Genomic DNA, 24408 nt, shown 5'->3' with positions numbered 1-24408 from the left:
TCTTGTTAAAGGGAGGCTTTCTTCTTCCTTCCCGATCAAAAATGGTGTACGGCAAGGTTGCGCTGCTGCACCTGAGCTATTTAACTGCGTCATCGACCACATTTTGAACAAGACACACTGTGACCACCCTTTTGGTATAAGTTATGTCGGGAGGACCTTGTCTGATGTTGACTTTGCCGATGATGTAGCCGTCTTTAGCAGAAATTTCGACCATCTTAAGTCTACACTGAAGACACTCACCTGCATTGCCTCCAGAGTTGGGCTGTAAATCAACTAGAAGAAAACAAAGATCTTCCGAATAGACAAGACGCATCCGTATCGCCCTTAACTGCTGCAATGAATGGCCAAGCTGTTGACATGGTAAAGCAGTTAACTTATCTCGGATCAATTATATCAACAAATGGCACACTTGGCACCAAAATCTCAGCCAGATCAGTCAAGGCAAACTCTGTATTCGGACGGCTCCTGAGACCAGTCTTCCAGAAATCGCAAATTAGTCGCCCCACAAAAGCCCGTATCTACAACGCCACAGTGACAAGCATCTTACTGTACTCTTCTGAAACATGGCCGATAACCCAGACGCAGCTAAGAAGGGTCGAGGCCTTCCAAACTGTACAACTGCGTCGAGTTGATGGTTTCAAATGGTATGACAAGATCCTCAACACTGAGATCTTGAGAACCTTCAAGTTACTGAACCTTTCCACCCAAGCAGAAGCTCGTTCTTTAAGGAACGATCACTAATTCCGGCTCCGGCCAACTACCCCTGCCAGGATAATATCGGACTTCAATCCCTCGATTGTCTGGAAGCGTCCTCTAGGGAGGCCGCGCACCAGATGGCCTGAGGTTATAAATCAACGGCTCTTCAACCGCAACATCGACCCAAATGAGGCCTTAGCCCTGGACAGGGCTGCTTGGAGAAGACTGACAGCGCTGTCAACCAGTTCCCTATACGCTGGTGACCCTGCTGAGCAAGAGCGTTAAGTCAAGTGTTCTTGTTTGTTTGTTTGTTTTTGTTGTTTTTTTTGGGAGGGGGATGGTGTAAATAAATAATTGAGTACATTATTGTGGTCTCTCAGGGTATGATTTTAATAGTATTGTTCAATTTGTTTGGTGTAAGGTTTTTGGTATAGAATAGAATAAGGCTTTATTTTAAAACCTTTCACGAGCGATAAATCGCCGAATATAAGTTCGTGTCACAAAAAAAAAAAATAAAGTAAACAGCAACAATCAGAAGCACATCCATGAGATTAGGATCAGGGACACCAAATCATTAAGAAATATAAACAGACGAAATATAGACAAATAAAAAATAAACAATTAAGAAAAATATTAAAGTAGCTAAAGTAATGTCATATCAAACAGGTCATACATCAAAGGTAAAAATTTAGAGTCATGAAACGGCATGTCATATAATAAGTCATAAACAAATGACAAGAGTGTCAATAGTATAAAAAAGAATTCATTAAGAGGTATTGGAAGTGTTGAGGATTTGAGTGAAAGTTGGTATAAAGCTATCTAAATATCTTTTTGTTTTAGTCTTTACAGATTCTAGAATAGGGATGGGATTTTTGCCTCTCTCGGGAGAGGCTTCCGTTCTGGATAGTGGAGAGAAGGAAAAAGGTCTTCAGTTCGGATGTTGGTTCTCGCATTACCACCAAAACGGAGGCACATACCCGGTCGTCTCTTTTCCAGTTTTGATTTTAAACTTTTCTAAGAAGTAGGAGTAAGGCAACTTCCCTTCCCGTGCAATTATTTTTAAAGCCCTTTTCTGGACGGGTTCCAACCTTTTGGTTTGATTTTATTTAATGAGAAGTGCCATAGAGGGCAAGCATATTCGAGAGTTGGGCGAATAAAGGATATGTATAATTTCAAAATGTGAGAAGCAGGGCATTGATATTTAGCTAATAGCTTAAGGAAAGCTAGGAAAATATTGCCTTGCTTGTTCATAGTTGAAATATGGGCTTCCCATTTAAGATCAGAAAGTTATAGTTACTCCTAGAAGTTTTATTTCTTGTCTTATAATTTGACTTTGAAGAATAGACGTAAATGAGGGGGCTGTGCTTAGAAAATTGATTGTTAGTATTGTAGATTTCAGTGGGTTTACATGCATTTTATTTTTTGGGGCTTCTGTTGAAACATCTTCAAGGATTTCAAGTGGACTACTTTTATATTTTTCCTGGCAACCTCTAGTAGTCATATCATCCACAAATTTCCATCGTAAGGGGATATCTTCGACCAAATTGTTTACCATAATGCTGGTTAAGATGGGTCCAGTTATACTACCTTGAGGTATTACGTTATAGGCTGGTAGAGGTTCAGAATAAGTATTCATGTATTTGACCACTTGAGATCATTGGCTTAAGAATGATAAGATAATTTTGACCTGAGAGGGGTCGATTTGGAATTCATGGCAAATCAACTAAAACATTATGGTCAACATAATCAAAAGCCTTTTCTAGGTCAACTGAGATGAGATAGCCAGGTAAAGTGCCGATTAGGTCGTACTATTGGTTTCATTTTTTTTGTTTGTCCTGCATTATTCTCTAATGTATTTTTGCCACCCCCCTCAGACAAGTTTTTTACTTCTCGGGGTGGCTGTTATTACTGTTTTTGTTTTCTTTGGTTTAAAAAATATATCTCTCTGTAAGAAGATGCGGGTATGACTATGGACTCTTTCAATTATCTTTTACGTGAATTTAGACAAGGCAGGATATGTTCTCTGTAATTTGTGCTTAAGCTGCTTAAGATATTGACGCTTTATGACTGTCGTTTCACCATTCATGGCGAGGCATGGAAATTAAGATGAGAAGTTAAATGCAAATTTATGAATCGGTAAAATTGGCAACATACAATGCAGCAGTAGTTGAAATATAAGCCTCTACTCGTTTCGATAACCATCGGGTTGTACGTGTGTACTAAATTTTTTCTTGCACTTTGTAGATAAAGTTGAGAAGATAAAAAAAAAGACGAGAGCGGATTTGCTAAAACAAAAGCTAGAAAAGTAGTACTATAAAAAAAAATCAAGTATTTCAAATAATGTGTTTGTATCCACATTTATTCCTGAAAGGACCATTGAATTTGTAAAACAGAAAAAAAATTGTATTTTCCATTTTGATATTTCTGATTATATAGTAAGTAAATCGTTGTTTTAAATTATTAAATAAAGCAAACAAGGTTTTTCAACAGAAACTAATGAGCAGTATTAAAACTTAAAACGAATAGAAATTATTCTTTATTTAAATAAAGAATGGAGGGGGACTGTCCCCTCCTAGATCCCTCTCTTTTTATGCAAAATTTTTTAGTAGGCTACCGTACTTTAACAAAGTTTCTTATTCCAATTAAACGGTTCTTACGCTTCAGGAGTCATTCTTAAAGAATTGGGACAAAAAGTCAAACCTCAGTATAAAAAGGAGTGATGGAGGAGGGGGCACGTATGGAAAAAATTCTGTTCGTTTTAAGTTTTAATCTTGCTCCTTACTTTCAGTTGGACCTCCCCCCCCCCGCTCCGTGGAAACCCTCCCACACGAAAAAAAAATTCATGGAAAATTTTTGCTGCGTAAATTTCTTCCTGGGGATGTGGGGGTCACATAATCTCCTGTGGCATAGTTGTTGGACTTCTAAACTATGCTGAACAATATGTCTTGTCCCAAACTTTTGATCAGATGTCTATGGAGACAAAGGGGCATGGAAGAGGGGCCACTTGTCCTCCAGTTTTGGTCACTTTGAAAGGGAACTAGAACTTTTAATTTTCGTTTGAATGAGCCATATTCCAATCTTCTAGTACCCGTGGGAAAAAACACGCACCTGTTACGTTTCTTCTTAGTCAGGGCGCCAGATTCTGTATCGTGTACCCACCCATGCCGGAAGGTACAAAAATTCTGAGGGCGGATCTTATGGTAGTCGACCATGCTGAAAACGAATATCGTAGGGCGCATGTTCGCCGTTGGGGCGTTTCTGAGATATAGGCCAAAAACGCCAAATTTAGCCTATAACTAAGTGTGACGATTCAGGATTTTTTTGCGAGTAATTGGGCTGAGGAGTCCGCCGCAATGTTATATCAATCGAAAGAGGAGACCTAGATCTGTAAGAATATGATTTTTAAATTGAAAAAAACTAATACAATGTTTTTTTTCTAATAGCATCTAATAGCATTTTTTCTAATAGGTTGTCAAATAGCATAGCTAGAATTTTTTGGGAATGATATTATGTTGTTTTTTTTCAGGTCAACTTGAGGAGGTGTAAACTTTAGATTAAAAAATACTATTTGTGTCGTATTGGGGGGGGGGGAAATGTACCGCTGGCACCACTTATTGGGTTGACTTATACCACTGACACAACTTATTGGGGTGTAAGGATCGGGGGGTCACCACTTATTGGTGCAAAAAGGTTGCTATGCCATTTACTCGAGGGGGAGAACCCCTTGCCGGCCCAAATGTTAGTGGGATTCCCGCGCTTACTCCAACGGTTCCGTGTCTATCGGGTACGCGTCTGTGCCCGATTTATAATATACCCTGCCTTAGGATACTATAGCGTGATCAAATGGTCCCAAAGCCACTTTTAAGGCCAAGGGTTACCGGTAATATTTCTAACTATCTCTTTAGACTCGGCCTAGGCTAAAAAGTCAAAGATTATATAGTATAAAAAAATCTTACTGTAATCAAGAAACGCTACAAAAAGGAACTCAAAACGGAACTAAAGGTAAAACTCTTACGATTCACCAATACACTTTAAGATACGCGCTTGCGCGCGCACCTCTGACCAAAGGCGATGAATGGCAAGATCAAAATAAAATTCCCAGCATCCTTTGAAGCTTTTCAAGCTGTAAATTTAAGCAGTATGAGTCATCGCTCAACTGGCTTTTTCAGACACTCGATAATTAGTGGATTCTTCAGACATCGTAATAAAAGCTTTCCCAGGATTTAGATATGTAACATAAATGAAGTTAAATTTATAAAAAGGACATTTTTCTGAAACAAAAGGGACCATAGGTCCCAACATGTCGGGATTAAAAATTGGTCAAAAAGTTTCCAATATACAAACAACAAGTCAAACTGTGGATTTTTATAAGAAAAAACCGAAAAGACATGAAAAATTATATTTTCCATGAAAAAGACTGTTTCAAGAAAAAGAGAACAGAAATTGATTTTCAAAACTTTTGGCACAAAACCAGTTTTTCAAAGAAAAGGAAAGAGCTCATTAAACCTAAAATGAGCAAAAATAAAGTCAAATAATCTTCCAAGCCTAGAACTACCATGAATCACCAAACTACGGATTTTTATAGGAGAAACTGAAAAGATATAGAATATTATTCTTTTCCACGAAAAAAACTATGATAATAAAAAACGAACAGAAGTTAATTTAAAAAGCTTTCCACAATACAAGTTTTTCAACAACAAAAATAAAGAGCTCCATTAAGCTGAAAATGGCGAAAAATAAAGTCAAATAATCTTCCAATCGTATAAGTACTACAAATCACAATCAATAAATAAATGAAACCAAAAACGGACAGAAATTACAACAAATAACCGAGTCAAACTCAAAACGAGCAAAAATTACATGAGTAGGGCTGACAATCCCCATGCCTCTCAAGACCAGAACATAATTCGTACTTTACTGAAAACAAATCACATTTTAAAGGTTTTCACTTTTTTACTTTATTAATTTTTTTTTTTAACTTTAAGGAATGAATATCAGCATATGTGTATTAAACTGACAATCCATGGTCATTTTATTTTTGTTTGTTTGTTTTCAGTAATGTGCAAATTATGTTCTGGTCTTGAGAAGGCATTGGGGTCATCAAACCTACTCATGTAATTTTTGCTCGTTTTGAGTTTGACTCGGTTATTTATTGTACTTTCTGTTCCATTTGGGTTTCATTTATTGGTTGATGGTGACTTGTGATCGTTTTACGCTTGGAAGATTATTTGACTTTTTTCCACAAAAACTTGTTTTGTGGAAAAAGTCTTTTCAATTAATTAGGATGTAATAAAAACCTACCGGGGTACCATTATTTTCTCATGAAATACGTTCAACTTTTATTCTAAACGAAAATTGTAATATTTGCAGTATAGATGTTTTGGGCCCCCTTCCCCCTGAGAAAAAGAACTAAGCCGACTCTGTATGCAGGCAGGTTGCGACAGGGGGTTTCAGAAGTATCCAAGGAATGAATGATGGTATTGAGTTGAAACTCTGAGGGCTACCTCTGCGACTTTTACTACAACTACCACAATTCTTGAACTAATTCAAAGGAGTTTAAGTGCATCTAAGTTTTCAAAATGGCATTGATGAAATTTCTCCGGCACTGAGCAGGGTATTAACTTGAAACTTTTAGGGAAAGTTGTAGGGTATGTAAAACTAAATGAAAAGGCACTAGGTCCCTGCTGGTTGTCGAAACAACCGATCAGCAATATCTCAGAGGCGACTCAGGGTATTAAGTTCAAACTTTCAGGGCTGCTACTATTACTCCTGCTGTTATTACTACTATGGAACTAAAGCAAAAGAGTTTAAGCACATTCAGGTTTTCAAAATGGCACAGATGCGGAATAGGGTATTTATCTCAGGAACGAAATATGGTATTAAGTTAAATCTTTCTGGGAAAGTTTATGATGATATAAAACTAAATCAAAAGGCACTATGTGCATGCTTGTTGTCAAAAGGGCGTATCAGCTATATCTCAAGAACGGCTGAGAAAAAAATAGAAAACAGAGGACACACCAATGCTAAACATGAGAAAAGAGGTTTTCCTTGCTGTTCAAGCAGTGGGGGGGGGGGGGCTTTAATTATATTGTGTAAGGTTTTTTATATTTGTGGTCCCAATGACGTACATTTAAGTTCGATTTGACGTTATTTTAAAGGGGTCCCATGCTCTTTTAAAAAAAATATTGAAAACGTTTTTTCAAAGTTACATTCTACTATTAAGGATAATCGAAATAATGATTATTATTCCTGAATGAGCTACAAATGACAACTTTTCCTCATTGGGCAGTTTTTTTAAACGAATTTTCAAACTTTTGGTTACTATAAGCCGTGATTCGCTCTTTACTAGGTTGCCAGCTGTGGCTGCAACCACAATGAATTATTGCTATCTCCGTCATGTCACGGAGTGGTACTAGATTTATAGAAAGGAAGAGTCTCCTTGACAACATGCCACCACCGTATTACATTTTAAGTTCTGATTCAAGCTTTTGTTTATATTGTGTCATACCTAAGTAGAGATGCCTTATTGACTCCGACGAGTACACCTTATATGGGCATAGAACCACGTGGTTTATGTTTTTTGTCAGTGAGAATGAAAAAACAGGAATTTTGTCACATTTATGGATGTTTTCTTGGATGGTTATGTGTGTTGGTCGATTTATTTGATGTTTTTCATGGATGTTTTCATGGTTTTTGTCAGTGAGAATTTGAAAAACAGGAACTTTCTCACATTTATGGATATTTTTATGGTTTTTGTCAGTGAGAATGAAAAAACAGGAACTTTCTCACTTTTATGGATGTTTTTATGGTTTTTGTCAGTGAGAATGAAAAAACAGGAATTTTCTCACATTTATGTCTGTTTTCATGGATGGTTATGTGTGTTGGTCGATTTATTTGATGTTTTTCATGGATGATTTATGGTTTTGTCAGTGAGAATGAAAAGACAGTATTTTTCTCACTTGAAAAACAGGAATTTGTCAGATTTATGTCTGTTTTCATGGATGGTTATGTGTGTTGGTCGATTTATTTGATGTTTTTCATGGATGGTTATGGATGATTTATGGTTTTGTCAGCGAGAATTTGAATAACAGGAACTTTCTCACATTTATGTCTGTTTTTATGGTTTTTGTCAGTGAGAATGGAAAAACAGGAACTTTCTCACTTTAATGGATTATTGAGTCTAATGGGAGCAGGTCAATGACACTTCCTTCATGTTGTTGCTCTCAGCGAATGTTATGACTTTCCAGGAATTTGGAACACCTGTGCTGTCGACCTCAATTCCCCTATCGTGAATCAATAATTCCCCTTAGAAACAACAAATTAATTCCCCTTTCTTGGCAGATCAATCAACCAATGACATCATCTGTCAGACTTCAAAAATTTTCGCCTAGAAACGATTCTCCAGGAATAGATCCAAGTCATTAATGTCTTTGCCTCGGAAACAACTCTTCTGGTCGAACTCCAAAAGATATTAATAACCAAACGCCATGGAAACAATTCTCCAAGAAACATCTTAGCGATGAATTGTTTTAGTGCGGGAATCAGGTTTCTTAGTAATTTGATTAATGACTGTCGGCGCAGAGATGCCAAAAACAAAAGGAACACGCTGAAATTACGTTTAGGGATTATTTGGGCGAAACTGTTTTAGACAGGTTATGGAATTATTTCGGCGAAACAGTTAGAGACATTTTAAAAGATGATTTAAAAGATGATTTTAGAAGAGAATTTGAGGGTAAAACTCTGTGGTCCTTATAATACACAAGTTGTATTTTAACAGTGTCGTGAGGTCCTCTACCCCAACCCCAAAGGCTCCTCATACCCTACCCCAACCCCGAAGGAAGCCCCGGTCCTTAAAGGTCCCCCAAGCTCCCAAAGGGCCCCTGGATCCCCAAACGCCCTCCCCGGGCCCCCAAAGGCCCTCCCCCTGTCCTCAAAGGTCCCCCAGGCTCCCAAAGGGCCCCCGGACCCCCAAAGGCCCTCCCCGGGCCCCCAGGCCCTCACCAGGTCCCCAAAGGACCACCCGGCCCTAAAGGCCCCCCCAGACCCACAAGGACCCCCAGGCCCCAAAGGCCCCCTCCCCCTGGCCCCCAAAGGGTCCCCCTCCCAATCCCTCCCTTTCCTCCCCCCTCCTCACCTTCCCCTCCCCCACCCTTCTCCCCCTCCCCTCCTCCCCCTCCCCTCCCCTTCCCTCCCCCATTTTTTAATATTTTATGATACTGAGTAAGTTTTAGTTAAGATTTTCGAGTTTTAGCTTAGAGTATTAACTTAGAGTTTTTTGTTAGAGTTCTAGTTTAGTTTAATTTTAGTTAAGAGTTTGATGTTTTACCTTTGAGTTTCAGTTAGAGTTCTAGTTTAGTTTAGTTAAGAGTTTGCTGTTTTAACTTAGAGTCTTAGCTAAGAGTTCTAGTTTAGTTTAGTTTTACCTAAGAGTTTAGAGTTTTACCTTAGAGTCTCAGCTTAGAGTTTTTGTTGGAGTTCTAGTTTATTTTACTTTTAGTTAAGAGTTTCGTGTTTTTAGCTTAGAGTCTTAGCTTAGAGTTTATTTTGAAGTTCTAGTATACTTTATTTTTAGTTTAGAGTTTTAGCTTAGAGTCTTAGCTTAGAGTTATTGTTAGAGTTGAATTTTAGTTTATTTTTAGTTAACAGTTTAGTGGTTTTTATTTTTATAGTTATATTTTATTTTAGTTTTATTTAATAGTTTAGAGTTTTTATATTATAGTCGTAGCTTAGAGTTTTATTCAGAGTTCTAATTTAGTTTAGTTTAGTTTTAGTTAAGAGTTTAGAGTTTTAGCTTAGAGTCATAGCTTAGAGTTTTACTTCAAGTTATAGTTTGGTTAAGTTTTAGTTAAGAGTTTAGAGTTTTAGCTTATAGTCTTAGCTTAGAGTTTTTGTTAGAGTTGAAGTTTAGTTTAATTTTAGTTAAGAATTTGATGTTTTACCTTTGAGTTTCAGTTAGAGTTCTAGTTTAGTTTACTTTTAGTTAAGAGTTTAGAGTTTTTAGCTTAGAGTCTTAGCTTAAAGTTTTAGTTTGGTTAGAGTTTTTTTTTGCTTAGAGTCTTAGCTTAGAGTTTTTGTTAGAGTTCTAGTTTAGTTTAGTTTTAGTTAAGAGTTTAGAGTTTATAGTTTAGAGTTTTAGCTTAGAGTTTTATTCAGAGTTCTAATTTAGTGTAGTTTAGTTACAGTTCAGAATTTAGAGTTTTAGCTTAGAGTCATAGCTTATAATTTTACTTAAAGCTGTAGTTTGGTTAAGTTTTAGTTAAGAGTTTCGAGTTTTAGCTTAGAGTCTTAGCTTAGAGTTTTAGTTAGAGTTGTAGTTTAGTTTAGTTTTAGTTAAGAGTTTAGAGTTTTACCATAGAGTCTTAGCTTAGAGTTTTAGTTAAATTTGAAGTTTAGTTTAGTTACAATTAAGAATTTAGACTTTTAGCTTAGAGTCATAGCTTAGAGTTTTAATTAAAGTTGTAGTTTGGTTAGGTTTTAGTTAAGAGTTTCGAGTTTTAGCTTTGAGTCTTAGCTTAGAGTTTTTGTTAGAGTTGAAGTTTAGTTGAATTTTAGTTAAGAATATGATTTTTTACCTTTGAGTTTCAGTTAGAGTTCTAGTTTAGTTTACTTTTAGTTAAGAGTTTAGAGTTTTTAGCTTAGAGTCTTAGCTTAAAGTTTTAGTTTGGTTTAGTTTTAGTTAAAATTTTAGAGTTTTTTTTTGCTTAGAGTCTTAGATTAGAGTTTTTGTTAGAGTTATATTTTAGTTTAGTTTATTTAATAGTTTAGAGTTTTTAGCTTAGAGTCTTAGCTTAGAGTTTTATTTAGAGTTCTATTTTAGTTTAGTTTAGTTATAGTTCAGAATTTAGAGTTTTAGCTTAGAGTCATAGCTTATAATTTTACTTAAAGTTGTAGTTTGGTTAAGTTTTAGTTAAGAGTTTCGAGTTTTAGCTTAGAGTCTTAGCTCAGAGCTTTTGTTAGAGTTCTAGTTTAGTTTAGTTTTAGTTAAGAGTTTAGAGTTTTACCTTAGAGTCTTATCATGAGTGCTCATGATAAGCTATCCTAATCTAACCTAACTTAAACGTGGAGAAACCTAACCTCTAACGTAACCTAATCTAACCTATGGTTTTGGTATTTCTATGCAATATTGTGTAATTTTGTGGTTATGCTAGTTTGGACTAAACTTCAACTGTAACTAAATCTCTAGGCTAAGATTCTAGACTAAACCTCTAAGCTAAAACTCTTAAGTAAAAATAAAATAAAAAATAACTATAAATAAAAATATAATATAATAATCTACTATAAAACTATAAACTAACAAATATAACTAAACTAAACGAAACTTTAAACCTAAATAAAACTCTAATATAAGACTTTAAGGTAAAACTCAAAACTCTTAACTAAAACTAAACTAAACTAGAACTCTAACAAAAACTCTAAGCTAAGACTCTAAGCTAAAACTATAAACTCTTAACTAAAACTAAACTAAACTAGAGCTTCAACAAAAACTCTAAGCTAAGACTCTAAGCTAAAAACTCTAAACTCTGAACTAAAACTAAACTAAACTAGAACTCTAACAAAAACTCTAAGCTAAGACTCTAAGCAAAAATTCTAAACTCTTAACTAAAACTAAACTAAACTAGAACTCTAACTAAAACTCTAAGCTATAACTCTAAGTTAAAAAACCAAACTCTTAACTAAAACTAAACTAAACTAGAACTCTAACAAAAACTCTAAGCTAGGACTCTAAGCTAAAAAACTCTTAACTTTTAACTAAAACTAAACTAAACTAAAACTTCAACAAAAACTCTAAGCTATGATTCTATGATAAAACTCTAAACTATTAAGTAAACTAAACTAGAACTCTAACAAAGACTCTAAACTACGAATCTAAGCTAAAAACTCTAAACTCTTAACTATAACTAAACTAAACCTCAACTCTAACTATAACTCTAAGCTAAGACTAAGCTAAAACTCTAAACTCTTAACTAAAACTAAACTAAACTAAAACTCTAAGCTAAGTCTCGAAGGTAAAACTCCAGACGCTTAAATATATCTAAACTAAACTAGAACTCTAACAAAAACTCTAAGCTACGACTCTAAGCTAAAACTCTAAACTATTAACTAAACCTAAACTAAACTAGAACTTCAACAAAAACTCTAAGCAAAGGACTCTAAGCCAAAAACTCTAAACTCTTAACTAAAACTAAAATAAACTAGAACTCTAACAAAAACTCTAAGCTAAGACTCTAAGCTAAAATTCTAAACTCTTAACTAAAACTAAACTAAATGAGAACTCTAACTAAAACTCTAAGCTAAGACTCTAAGGTAAAACACTAAACTCTTAACTAAAAGTAAACTCAACTAGAACTCTAACTGAAACTCAAAGGTAAAACATCAAATTCTTAACTAATATTAAACTAAACTAGAACTCTAACAAAAACTCTAAGCTAAGACTCTAAGCCAAAATTCTAAACTCTTAACTAAACTAGAACTCTAACTAAAACTCTATGCTAAGACTCTAAGGTAAAACACTAAACTCTTAACTAGAAGTAAACTAAACTAGAACTCTAACTGAAACTCAAAGGTGAAACAACAAATTCTTAACTAAAATTAAACTAAACTAGAACTCTAACAAAAACTCTAAGCTAAGACTTTAAGGTAAAACTCTAAAATCTTAAGTAAAACTAAGCTAAACTAGAACTCTAACAAAAACTGTAAGCTAAGACTCAGCTAAAACTCGAGACTCTTAACTAAATCTTAACCAAGCTATAACTTTAAGTAAAACTCTAAGCTATGACTCTATGGTAAAACACCAAACTCTTAACTGAAACTAAACTAAACTTTAAATCTAACAAAAAATCTAAGCTAAGACTCTAAGGTAAAACTATAAACTCTTAAATAAAAATAAATTACGATATAAATATGAATAAAACTAATATAATAATATAATCTAAAAACACTAAACTTTTAAATAAAAATACACTAAAATATAAATATAAATAAATCTATAATTATAATCTAAAACTCCAAACTAAAACTAAAATAAACTATAACTTCAACTAAAACTCTAAACTAAGACTCTAAGCTAAAAACACTAAACTCTTAACTAAAACTAAACTAAACTTGAACTCTAACAAAAACTCTAAGCTGAGACTCTAAGCTGAGGTTAAAATTCTATACTCTTAAGTAAAACTAAACTTAACTAAAACTCTAAGCTAAGTCTCTAAGCTAAAACTCTAAACTCCTAACTATTACTAAACTAAACTTCAACTCTAACAAAAACTATAAGCTAAGACTCTAAGCTAAAACTCTAAATTATTAACTAAAACTAAAACAAACTATAACTCTAACTAAAACTCTAAGCTAAGACTCTAAGGTAAAAAACTGTAAAATCTAAACTAAAAGTAAACTAGACTAGAACTCTAACTGAAACTCAATGGTAAAACATCAAATTCTTAACTAAAATTAAACTAAACTTCAACTCTAACAAACTTCAAACTCTAAGCTAAGACTCTAAGCTAAAACTCTAAACTATTAACTAAAACTAAACTAAACTAGAACTTCAACAAAAACTCTAAGCTAAAACTCTAAACTATTAACTAAAACTTAACCAAAATATAACTTTAAGTAAAACTCTAAGCTATGACTATAAGCTAAAACTCCAAATTATGAACTGTAACTAAAATTAAACTAAACTGGAACTCTCACTAAAACTCTTAGCTAAGACTCTATGCTAAAATCTAAAATCTTAACTAAAACTAAACTCAACTAGAAATACAACATAAAATAAAATTTAAAAAATCGAAAAATTAAATAAAAGAAAACAACACAGGAAGTCTAACAAAAAAAAAACTCACTAATATTGAATAAAACTAAACTAAACTTCATTTCTAAAGAAATAACTTAACTGGGACTCTAAGCAATAACAATATACTATAAAAAGAATATACTAGAACTCCAACATAAAATCTAAGCTAATACTCTAAGCGAAAAACACTAAACTCTTAACTAAAACTAAAATAAAATAGAACTATAACAAAAACTCTAAGCTGAGACTCTAAGCTAAAACTCTAAACTCTTAAGTAAAACTAAACTAAACTAGAACTCTAAGCTAAGACTCTTGGGTTAAACACCATACTCATAGCTAAAACTAAACTAAACTAGAAATCTAACTTAAACTCAAAGGTAAAACATCAAACTCTTAACTAAAATTAAACTAAACTAGAACTCTAACAAAAAACTCTAAGCTAAGACTCTAGGCTAAACCTCTAAGCTATAACTCTTAACTAAAACTAAAATCAAACTAATAACTCTAACTAAAACTCTAAGCTAAGACTCTAAGCTAAAACTCTAAACTCTTAACTGTAACTAAACTGAAACTTCAAACCTAACTAAAACTCTAATCTAAGACTTTAAGGTAAAACTCAAAACTCTTAACTAAAACTAAACTAAACTAAAACTCTAACAATAACTCTAAGCTAAGACTCTAAGCTAAAACTATAAACTCTTAACTAAAACTAAACTAAACTAGAGCTTCAACAAAAACTATAAGCTAAGACTCTAAGCTAAAACTCTAAACTCTGAACTATAAACTAAACTAAACTAGAACTCTAACAAAAACTCTAAGCTAAGACTCTAAGCTAAAATTCTAAACTCTTAACTAAAACTAAACTAAACTAGAACTCTAACTAAAACTCTAAGCTATAGACTCTAAGAGTAAAACACTCTAAACTCTTAACTAAAACTAAACTAAACTAGAACTCTAACAAAAACTCTAAGCTAGGACTCTAAGCTAAAAACTCTAAACTCTTAACTAAAACTAAACTAAACTAAAACTTCAACAAAAACTCTAAGCTATGATTCTAAGGTAAAACTCAAAACTCTTAACTAAAACTAAACTAAACTAAAACTCTAACAAAGACTCTAAACTACGACTCTAAGCTAAAAACTCTAAACTCTTAACTATAACTAAACTAAACTTCAACTCTAACTATAACTCTAAGCTAAGACTCTAAGCTAAAACTCTAAACTCTTAACTAAAACTAAACTAAACTAAAACTCTACGCTGAAGTGTCGAAGGTAAAACATCCAGACGCTTAACTATAATCTAAACTAAACTAGAACTCTAACAAAAACTCTAAGCTACGACTCTAAGCTAAAACTCTAAACTATTAACTAAACCTAAACTAATCTAGAACTTCAAGTAAAACTCTAAGCTAAGGACTCTAAGCTAAAAACTCTAAACTCATAACTATAACTAAAATAAACTAGAACTCTAACTAAAGACTCTAAGCTAAGACTCTAAGCTAAAATTCTAAACTCTTAACTAAAACTAAACTAAACTGAGAACTCTAACTAAAACTCTAAGCTAAGACTCTAAGGTAAAACACTAAACTCTTAACTAAAACTTAACCAAACTACAACTTTAAGTAAAACTCTAAGCTGATAACTCTAAGCTAAAACATCTAAATTCTGAACTGTAACTAAACTAAACTAAACTAGAACTCTAACATAAAACTCTAAGCTAAGACTCTAAGCTAAAATTCTAAACTCTTAACTAAAACTAAACTAAACTAGAACTCTAACTAAAACTCTATGCTAAGACTCTAAGGCAAAACACTAAACTCTTAACTAGAAGTAAACTAAACTAGAACTCTAAGCTGAAGACTCTAAGGTAAAAACATCTAAACTCTTAACTAAAAGTTAAACTAAACTAGAACTCTAACAAAACTCTAAGCTAAGACTCAAAGGTAAAACATCTAAACTCTTAACTAAAACTAAACTAAACTAGAACTCTAACAAAAACTCTAAGCTAAGACTCTAAGCTAAAACTCGAGACTCTTAACTAAATCTTAACCAAGCTATAACTTTAAGTAAAACTCTAAGCTATGACTCTATGGCTAAAACACTAAACTCTTAACTAATACTAAACTAAACTTTAACTCTAACTAAAACTCTAAGCTAAGAATCTAAGGTAAAACTCTAAACTCTTAACTAAAACTGAATTAAACTAGAACTCTAAATAAAGCTAAGCTAAAACTCGAAGCTAAAAACACTAAACTCTCAGCAAAAACTAAAATAAACTAGAACTCTAACAGAAACTCTAAGCTGAGACTCTAAGCTAAAACTCTAAACTAAAACTAAACTAGACTAGAACTTCAACAAAAACTCTAAACTAAGACTCTAAGCTAAAAACACTAAACTCTTAACTAAAACTAAACTAAACTAGAACTCTCAACAAAAACTCTAAGCTAAGACTCTAAGCTGAGGTTAAAACTCTAAACTCTTAACTAAAACTAAACTAAACTAGAACTATAACAAAAACTCTAAGCTAAGACTATAAGCTAAAACTCTAAACTATTAACTATTACTAAACTAAACTTCAACTCTAACAAAAACTATAAGCTAAGACTCTAAGCTAAAACTCTAAATTATTAACTAAAACTAAACTAAACTAGAACTCTAACTAAAACTCAAAGGTAAAACATCAAACTCTTAACTAAAATTAAACTAAACTAGAACTCTAACAAAAAACTCTAAGCTAAGACTCTAAGCTGAAACTCGAAACTCTTAACTAAAACTTAGTCAGTATCATAAAATATTTAAAAATGGGGGAGGGAAGGGGAGGGGAGGGGGAGGAGGGGAGGAGGGGAGGGGAGGGGAAGGTGAGGAGAGGAGAGGGGAGGAGAGGGAGGGGGAGGGAGGGGGGACCCTTTGGGGGCCAAGGGGGGAGGGGCCAAGGGGGAGGGGGCCTTTGGGGCCTGGGGGGTCCTTTGTGGGTCTGGGGGGGCCTTTAGGGCCGGGTGGTCCTTTGGGGACCTGGTGAGGGCCTTGGGGCCCGGGGAGGGCCTTTGGGGGTCCTGGGGCTCTTTGGGAGCCTGGGGGACCTTTGAGGACCGGGGGAGGGCTTTTGGGGATCCGGGGGCCCTTTGGGAGCTTGGGGGACCTTTGAGGACCGGGGCTTCCTTCGGGGTTGGGGTAGGGTATGAGGAGCCTTTGGGGTTGGGGTAGAGGACCTCACGACACTGTTAAAATACAACTTGTGTATTATAAGGACCACAGAGTTTTACCCTCAAATTCTCTTCTAAAATCATCTTTTAAATCATCATTTAAAATGTCTCTAACTGTTTTGCCGAAATAATTCCATAACCTGTCTAAAACAGTTTCGCCCAAATAATCCCTAAACGTAATTTCAGCGTGTTCCTTTTGTTTTTGGCATCTCTGCGCCGACAGTCATTAATCAAATTACTAAGAAACCTGATTCCCGCGCTAAAACAATTCATCGCTAAGATGTTTCTTGGAGAATTGTTTCCATGGCGTTTGGTTATTAATATCTTTTGGAGTTCGACCAGTAGAGTTGTTTCCGAGGCAAAGACATTAATGACTTGGATCTATTCCTGGAGAATCGTTTCTAGGCGAAAATTTTTAAATTCTGAAAGATGATGTCATTGGTTGATCGATCTGTCAAGAAAGGGGAATTAATTTGTTGTTTCTAAGGGGAATTATTGATTCACGATAGGGGAATTGAGGTCGACAGCACAGGTGTTCCAAATTTCTGGAAACTCATAACATTTGCTGAGAGCAACAACACGAAGGAAGTGTCATTGACCTGCTCCCATTAGACTCAATAATCCATTAAAGTGAGAAAGTTCCTGTTTTTCCATTCTCACTGACAAAAACCATAAAAACAGACATAAATGTGAGAAAGTTCCTTTTATTCAAATTCTCACTGACAAAAACCATAAATCATCCATAACCATCCATTAAAAACATCAAATAAATTGACCAACACACATAACCATCCATTAAAACAGACATAAATGTGACAAAATTCATGTTTTTCAAGTGAGAAAATTACTGTTTTTTCATTCTCAATGACAAAAACCATAAATCATCCATGAAAAACATCAAATAAATCGACCAACACACATAACCATCCATGAAAACAGACATAAATGTGACAAAATTCCTTTTTTTCATTCTCACTGACAAAAACCATAAAAACATCCATAAAAGTGAGAAAGTTCCTGTTTTTCCATTCTCACTGACAAAAACCATAAAAACATCCATAAATGTGACAAAATTCCTGTTTTTCAAATTCTCACTGACAAAAACCATGAAAACATCCATGAAAAACATCAAATAAATCGACCAACACACATAACCATCCATGAAAACATCCATAAATGTGAGAAAGTTCCTGTTTTTTCATTCTCACTGACAAAAACCATAAACCACGTGGTTCTATGCCCATATAAGGTGTACTCGTCGGAGTCAATAAGGCATCTCTACTTACCTAAACAGATCCTATGGCATAATTTTCACCGGCTTTCATAGATACGGCACGGACCTCGTCAGTTTAGCATTCCATCTTGCATGCGACTTCTATCTTGCCTCAATGGCTTTTATCACATGTAATTTTCAACCGAAGATTATTCCAAAAACTTCATGTCCCGTTGCCTTTCTGAATTGAATATTCACTCCTTGATCTGTATTTTAGCTATACAATAAGTTTAAAAATTCTAAGCTTGCAACATTACTAGAAGCACACTTCCTAATCTTACTGACTGTTCTTTAATCCATCGCGTCTAATTCTCTTATGTACTATCCATTTGTCCAAGCAACAAATCGTGTCTTCACATGGGCAAAGTATCAACGCCTCTCGAAGTACCTCTTCACTGCAGAAAAACTGAGAGAATATCCCGGCAATATGCACAGAACCTGAGATAGTGTGCCAAAAACTTTCTTTTCAATTTGAGACCCCTCTTGCTCTAAATTTCTACGGCATCTCCACAGCTGCAAAAGGATGGAGGAGATCGAGGGTGAATCCTCTAACAATAGCCCGAAAAGACTTTATTATCAAAATAAAGATCCGCAAACATTTCAAATAATTCGCAAATTAGCACTGCTCTGCCTAGATATTCCTCAACACGAGATATCCAGTGAATATCTGACTACAAACAGGGAAGCCTATCCCAAATACCACGACGATGCATGCGAGAAGTTTTCTTATACGTTAATCCTTGGGGTGACTTTAGATCATCATGAGCTATAATTGCCACGGGCAAAAAATGCCTCCCACCACAAAAGGGTTCTGTCCTACCTGTCAGGGACAGATCAAGTCATCAGGAACCATTACGGACCAATACACTGGCCAAGGTAAATTAGCTGAAATAAGTCATGCGAAAGAGCAAGAGCAGTCATGCGAAAGAGCAAGTCGGTCAAATCATTTTTTTAATGCTGAAGAAAATTGTCTATAGTTTTTGGTTTGAGAGCTAAGACTGGCTCTCGTAGACAAATCCGTCATCATCTCCTCCCCCTCATCATATTGGCGTCAATTGGGGGTAAGGGGGTCTGTGCCTCCTATATTTGTATACCTTTTTGGGAGTATTTTCATTGAAAAATGACACATTTGTCCCACCTCTAGATACTGAAAAATAGATTTTGCCCGCTCCTAAATTTTCGGGGATTGACGCTATTTCTTCGCTTCTTTTCTTTTTCTTTTTTGCTACAAAAGACTGATGTAGATGAGCACGGATGGTCAAATCGGTAGTTCTGAGCATGGGAACCAAAGTAGGGCACAATAAAGTCTGCTGACCTCTCTTGTAATTAGATTTTTGGGTTGTTTACTACAGCTGCAAATTCCTAAAACTTTTTTACAGTAGATCGTTTAATTTTTTACTTTTTATTCAGTTGAAAAAAGAGCCATAAAAATTATGAAATAGAGTATTTTGATGATAAGTTCATCAAAATAATTAAACTTCCAGCATAAACTTCTGCCTAAGGACACTTTGAGGCTGAGGATTTCCAGCCGTCTCCGGCGATCCTCCCTGATAGGATAAGCAGCAATTTTTCGATTCACCTTTCCTTCTGAAGAATTAAGCCATGTTTTTTTCTTCTTCTTTTTATCTTATTTTCCTTTATCCCACAGACAGCGCAATTAGTCTACAATGTCTGATTCCTATTTAATAGCGGTTGTTAAGGTTCAATCGAGACACCGATGCTTTGAGCTATTAAGGCAGTAAAATAATATAAACAGTCCCTTAATTACCGCAGTCATCTCCGCAAAGATGTTTTTTTTCAAAATAGGTTTTGAAATGAAAGGCAAGAGAATAATAAAAATTGACATATTTGCCGAACATTGCCCCATACTATTTGAGTTGCAATGCCCAGGGATGAAAACTAAAACGCTTATTTGCTAGGCAACAGACTGAAAATTCATCAAATTCGCCAAAAAAATTTAATTGTGCCGAAAATGAATTTAAGGATTTTTTGAACTGATCTTGAACTATGAAGTAAATATCAAAATACATTATATGCTTTCGCTGCAAAAGGGCTTTTCGTGATATGTGAGCGTTTTTATCGTAAAGCGAATGATTTACAAATTCCTTAGAAATTGAAATATTAATATTGAATGGTTGCTTCTCAGCTCCCCAAAAAGCCACTGGAGTATTTCTTTTTCGATCTGGTTCGTATATTAAATACATTATATACAGAAAAACTCTTGACCTAGGGAATTTTGTTCCAAACTGTCATTGTAGGGTGTACTAGATAAGCACGTGAAAGTGATTGGTTCTATGTACGAGACTAAATAAAAAAAATCAAGTTTTTTTCAACTGAAAGTAAGGAGCGAAATTAAAAGTAAAATCGAACAGAAATTATTCTGTTTATGAAGGGGTTGGCCCTCCCCTCAATACCTTGCTCTTTACGATAAAGTCTGACTGTTTGTCCGATTTTTTTAAGAACAGCTTATGAAACACAAGTGCCTTTTCATTAGAATAGAAAGCTTTTTCTTAAATGCTTAAAATTTTAGCGTAAAGAGCAAGGTATTGAGGAGAGGACCAAACTTTCATATACGGAATAATTTATGCTCGTTTTGAGTTATAATGTTGCTCCTTACTTTCAGTCGAAAAACTTATTTTTTTATTTAATGTAGTATATAGAACTAATCAAAAACATATTCTAATAAAAAGGTCCTTGCGCTTCAGGAGCTGTTCTTAAAAAAATGGAACAAACAGTCAAACTTTAGCGTAAAGAGCAAGTCATTGAGGAGAGGGCCAGTCCCGGAATAATTTCTTTTTTTACTATTAATGTTGCTTCTAACTTCAGTTGAAAAAAAACTAATTTTTTTTATTTAATTTCTGATCGTTTTTCAAACAACTCTAGTAAATCTGCCTCACCCATGAAAAATTCCCTCCACTCACGGGAGTTTCCTCCGTGGAAATTTATTCCCACGTAAAATACACCCCCCCCCCCTGTGAAACTCCTTGCAATCAGTTCCATCCTGGCTGAAAAGTTCCTTCCCCGTAAGATTTCTTGCGAACGATTAAGCCTGGAAATTTTTTCTTATCATACTTTCATTTGAAAAAGAATATAATTTATAATTATTTTTCCGATCACTCTGGAAATCCCCCTTCCTTTGAAATTATTTCCCAGAAATCTAAACACGATGAAAAATAGCCCCTGACAATATTCCCGGAATATTGTCGGTCCACATGCAAAATTGAGTTGGCAAAGAGAAAGTGAGACAAATAAAAATAATTTCGTAGAGGAATTCTGTCAAATCCCCCCAATGTAAAACTTCCCCTGGAAAGTTTACCCTCGGAAATTCCCCTCCCCACGAAAAATTATCACCGTGGTAACCCATCCCAAGCACAAAATCCACCCCCCCCTCTCCTGAAAAGTGTCTGAATACTTCCCAATCGTAAATACTATACGTAAACAATGGCCAAATTCCATAACCTACAGGCCTCTTTCAAAAGATATGGTGGGCTTTGTTGCCCCTAAAGGCTTAGCTATTGGATTTTTTAACTATGCTGAACAAAATGACTGTCTCAAAATTTGTATAGGAGGACTTTTGGGAAAAAAGGGGTGTGGGAAGGGGCTAATTGCCCTCCAATCTATTTAGTCACTTAAAAGGGTTCTAGAACTTTTAATTTCCTTTTGAATACACCCTCTCCCAATCTTCTAGGACCATTTTTTCGATACGATCCCCCTTGGGGAAAAAAAAGAACAAAAACAAAACAAAAATAACTAAACACGCCTCCGTGATCTTTCTTCTGGCAAAAAATGCAAAAATTCGACATTTTTGTGTATAGGAGCTTGAACCTCTAGAGTAGGGTTCTCGGATACGCTGAAGCTAATGGTGTAATTTTCTTTAATATTCTTTAACTTTTAGGGGGTGTTTCTGCATTTTTCCAAAATCAGGCAAATTCTCTCAGGCTCGTAACTTTTAATGGGTAACAATAAACTTAACTAATCTTACATATTTGGAATCAGGATAATAAGCTGATTCTTATGTTGTATCTAATGATACAAAAATTCCGTTTTCTAGAGTTTCGGTTACTATTGAGCCGAGTCGCTCCTTACTTACAGCTCGTTACCACGAACTGTTTGATATTTACAGAAAAACTCTGAGCTAAGGAATTCTGTTCCAAACTGTCCTTGTAGGGTATTAATAAAAAAAAACTTTCAGAAAAAATAAGTGTTTCAAAGAAAATTAAAGGCCATTTGAAACTTAAGCTCAGCAGATACAAATACCTTTTAAAATTCAAACTCAAAACGACCAGAAATTACTATTAAAGAATAAATGAAACCCAAAACGAACAGAAATTAAATAAACAATCATAGCAAAAACATACAACAAGTAATAATATAAATTAATAAATAAATCTTAAAGCGAGTAATGCTTAGATTGAATATGAATATCAAGTTTAAAACGAAAAAAACTATTTTCCTATTGAAGTATAAATGAAACTTGAAATGAACAGAAATTAAATAAACAATCAATGCAAAAAAACATACAATAGATATTCATGTAAATTAATAAATAAATCTTTAAACTATTGAAACTTAAAATCAATATGCAAATTAAGCTTGAAACAAACAAAAATCACCACAAACAAGAGTTTGAGTATGACCTCCTTCTCTCACTGTAAAAGTCTAAAACCTACTGCGTCATTGGCGCTTTACAGAAAACCAAATTTGTGACAAATATTTCCTTTTGTACTTATCTCTAAAAATAAACATTAAAATTATAGTAACATTTTGAACTGATGAGCTTTCAGCAATTAATATCATTATACATCAAATGTTCAGTTTAATTTATTAGCTCTTTTTAAAGTTGTTAAAGACGAATATATTTTCCCTACAAACAAGTGTTTGGATACTGCCCCTTTTCCTAAGTCTAGATAAAAACCAAAAGCCTACTTGGACATTGGGGCTTAAATGAAAACGGATTTTATCCCAAATAATTTCTTTTCCAATTCTTACAGCATTGTAAATAAAAATACAATTACAGCGAAATAAACTCTTGAACTGATGGATCTTTCAACAATTAATATCATTATACATCAAATATTCAATTTGATATTGTTAATAATTTCCAATACTGTTCAAGACGCATATAGTTTTCAGCAAAGCGCCAATGACGCAGTAGGTTTTAGACTTTTACAATGAGAGAATGAGGTTTTTTCCAAACTCATGCTTGTGGTGAATTCTGTTTGTTTCAAACTCAATTTGCATATTCAATTTAAGTTTCACTTGTTTTGAGATTTATTTATTCATTTACATTAATATATATTGTATGTTTGTTTGCATTGATTGTTTATTTACTTTCTGTTCGTTTTAAGTTTAATTTATACTTCAATAGGAAAATATTTTTTTCGTCTTAAGCTTGATTTGCATATTCAATTTAAGCATCACTCGCTTAAAGATTTATTTAATCATTTATATCATTACCTGTTGTATGTTTTGTTGCTATGATTGTTTATTTAATTTCTGTTCGTTTTGGGTTTCATTTATTCTTTAATAGTAATTTCTGGTCGTTTTGAGTTTGAATTTTTAAAGGTATTTGTATATGCTGAGCTTAAGTTTAAAATGGCCTTTAATTTTCTTTGAAAAACTTATTGTTTCGGAAAGTTTTTTTTTATTAATTTTTGTTCGTTTTTGATTGCAAAACATTTAAAGTTATAAAAAATTCCTTATTTCAAAATCAAACTTTAAAAAAAAAAAATCAAATATTAATCAAAGTATAAAATATGATATCAAAGTAACAATATCAAAGTGAAAAAATGGGTTTGTGTCAACCTCGGAGTATCTATTTTCTGATGTTTGAACTATTTTAAACAAAATTGCTATCTCAAAATTTTTATCGGATGGGTTTGGGGGAAAAGGGTGGGGGGGGGGCAGTAGATTAAGCTTCGATCTCTTTTGAATCTTTAAAAGTGAACTAGAACTTTCTATTTTCAATCAAGTAAGCCCTCTCTGAAGTTTATACGAGTATCCCTTCTATAAAAACCATATAAATCCCCAGAGTATAACGTACAACGCCTGTCCCTGGGCCCTGGGAGGTTGTGTCGACCCTGGAGTTTCAATATCGCATGGGTTTATCCATCTGATACGCCCAAAGGCGTGGAGGGTGGGAGGGGCTAGTTGCCCTCCGATCTTTTTCACTCTGAGAAAATGAACTACAACTTTTAATTTCCATTCAAATGAACCCTCTCTGAAGTTTATTCGAGTATCCCTTCCATAAGAACCATATGTGCCCCCAGAGCAATACTTGCAACACCAGACATATATGCCCCCAGAGCAATACTGCCCCGGCCCTGGGGGGGGGTTGTGTCGACACAAGAGTTTTTCTTATCTGACCTTTAAACTATTTTTTCCGAAATGACCATACGTAAAGCAGTTTTCTTATAGGATCTTTGAGCTATTTCTAATAAAATGGCTACC

General features: G+C 34.3%; 1 protein-coding gene across 1 annotated transcript; it reads left to right on the top strand.

Moving 5' to 3' along the window:
* The first annotated feature begins 336 nt into the window (after positions 1-336).
* Positions 337-741, top strand: LOC148956483 (uncharacterized). The gene has a single exon (XM_089091025.1). The coding sequence runs from the start codon at positions 337-339 to the stop codon at positions 739-741; it is 405 nt and encodes a 134-aa protein (XP_088947151.1).
* Positions 742-24408: the final 23667 nt, after the last annotated feature.

This window comes from Artemia sp. Qi Xiang Cuo, chromosome 1 (assembly GCF_049724085.1).
Source record: "Artemia sp. Qi Xiang Cuo chromosome 1, ASM4972408v1, whole genome shotgun sequence".
In the NCBI taxonomy this organism is placed as follows: domain Eukaryota; kingdom Metazoa; phylum Arthropoda; class Branchiopoda; order Anostraca; family Artemiidae; genus Artemia; species Artemia sp. Qi Xiang Cuo.
This window is presented reverse-complemented; position numbering and strand designations above follow the sequence as displayed.

Bases quoted from the DNA above. Each gene is read 5' to 3' on its own strand.
- LOC148956483 (XM_089091025.1), top strand. From the start codon at position 337: ATGAATGGCCAAGCTGTTGACATGGTAAAGCAGTTAACTTATCTCGGA.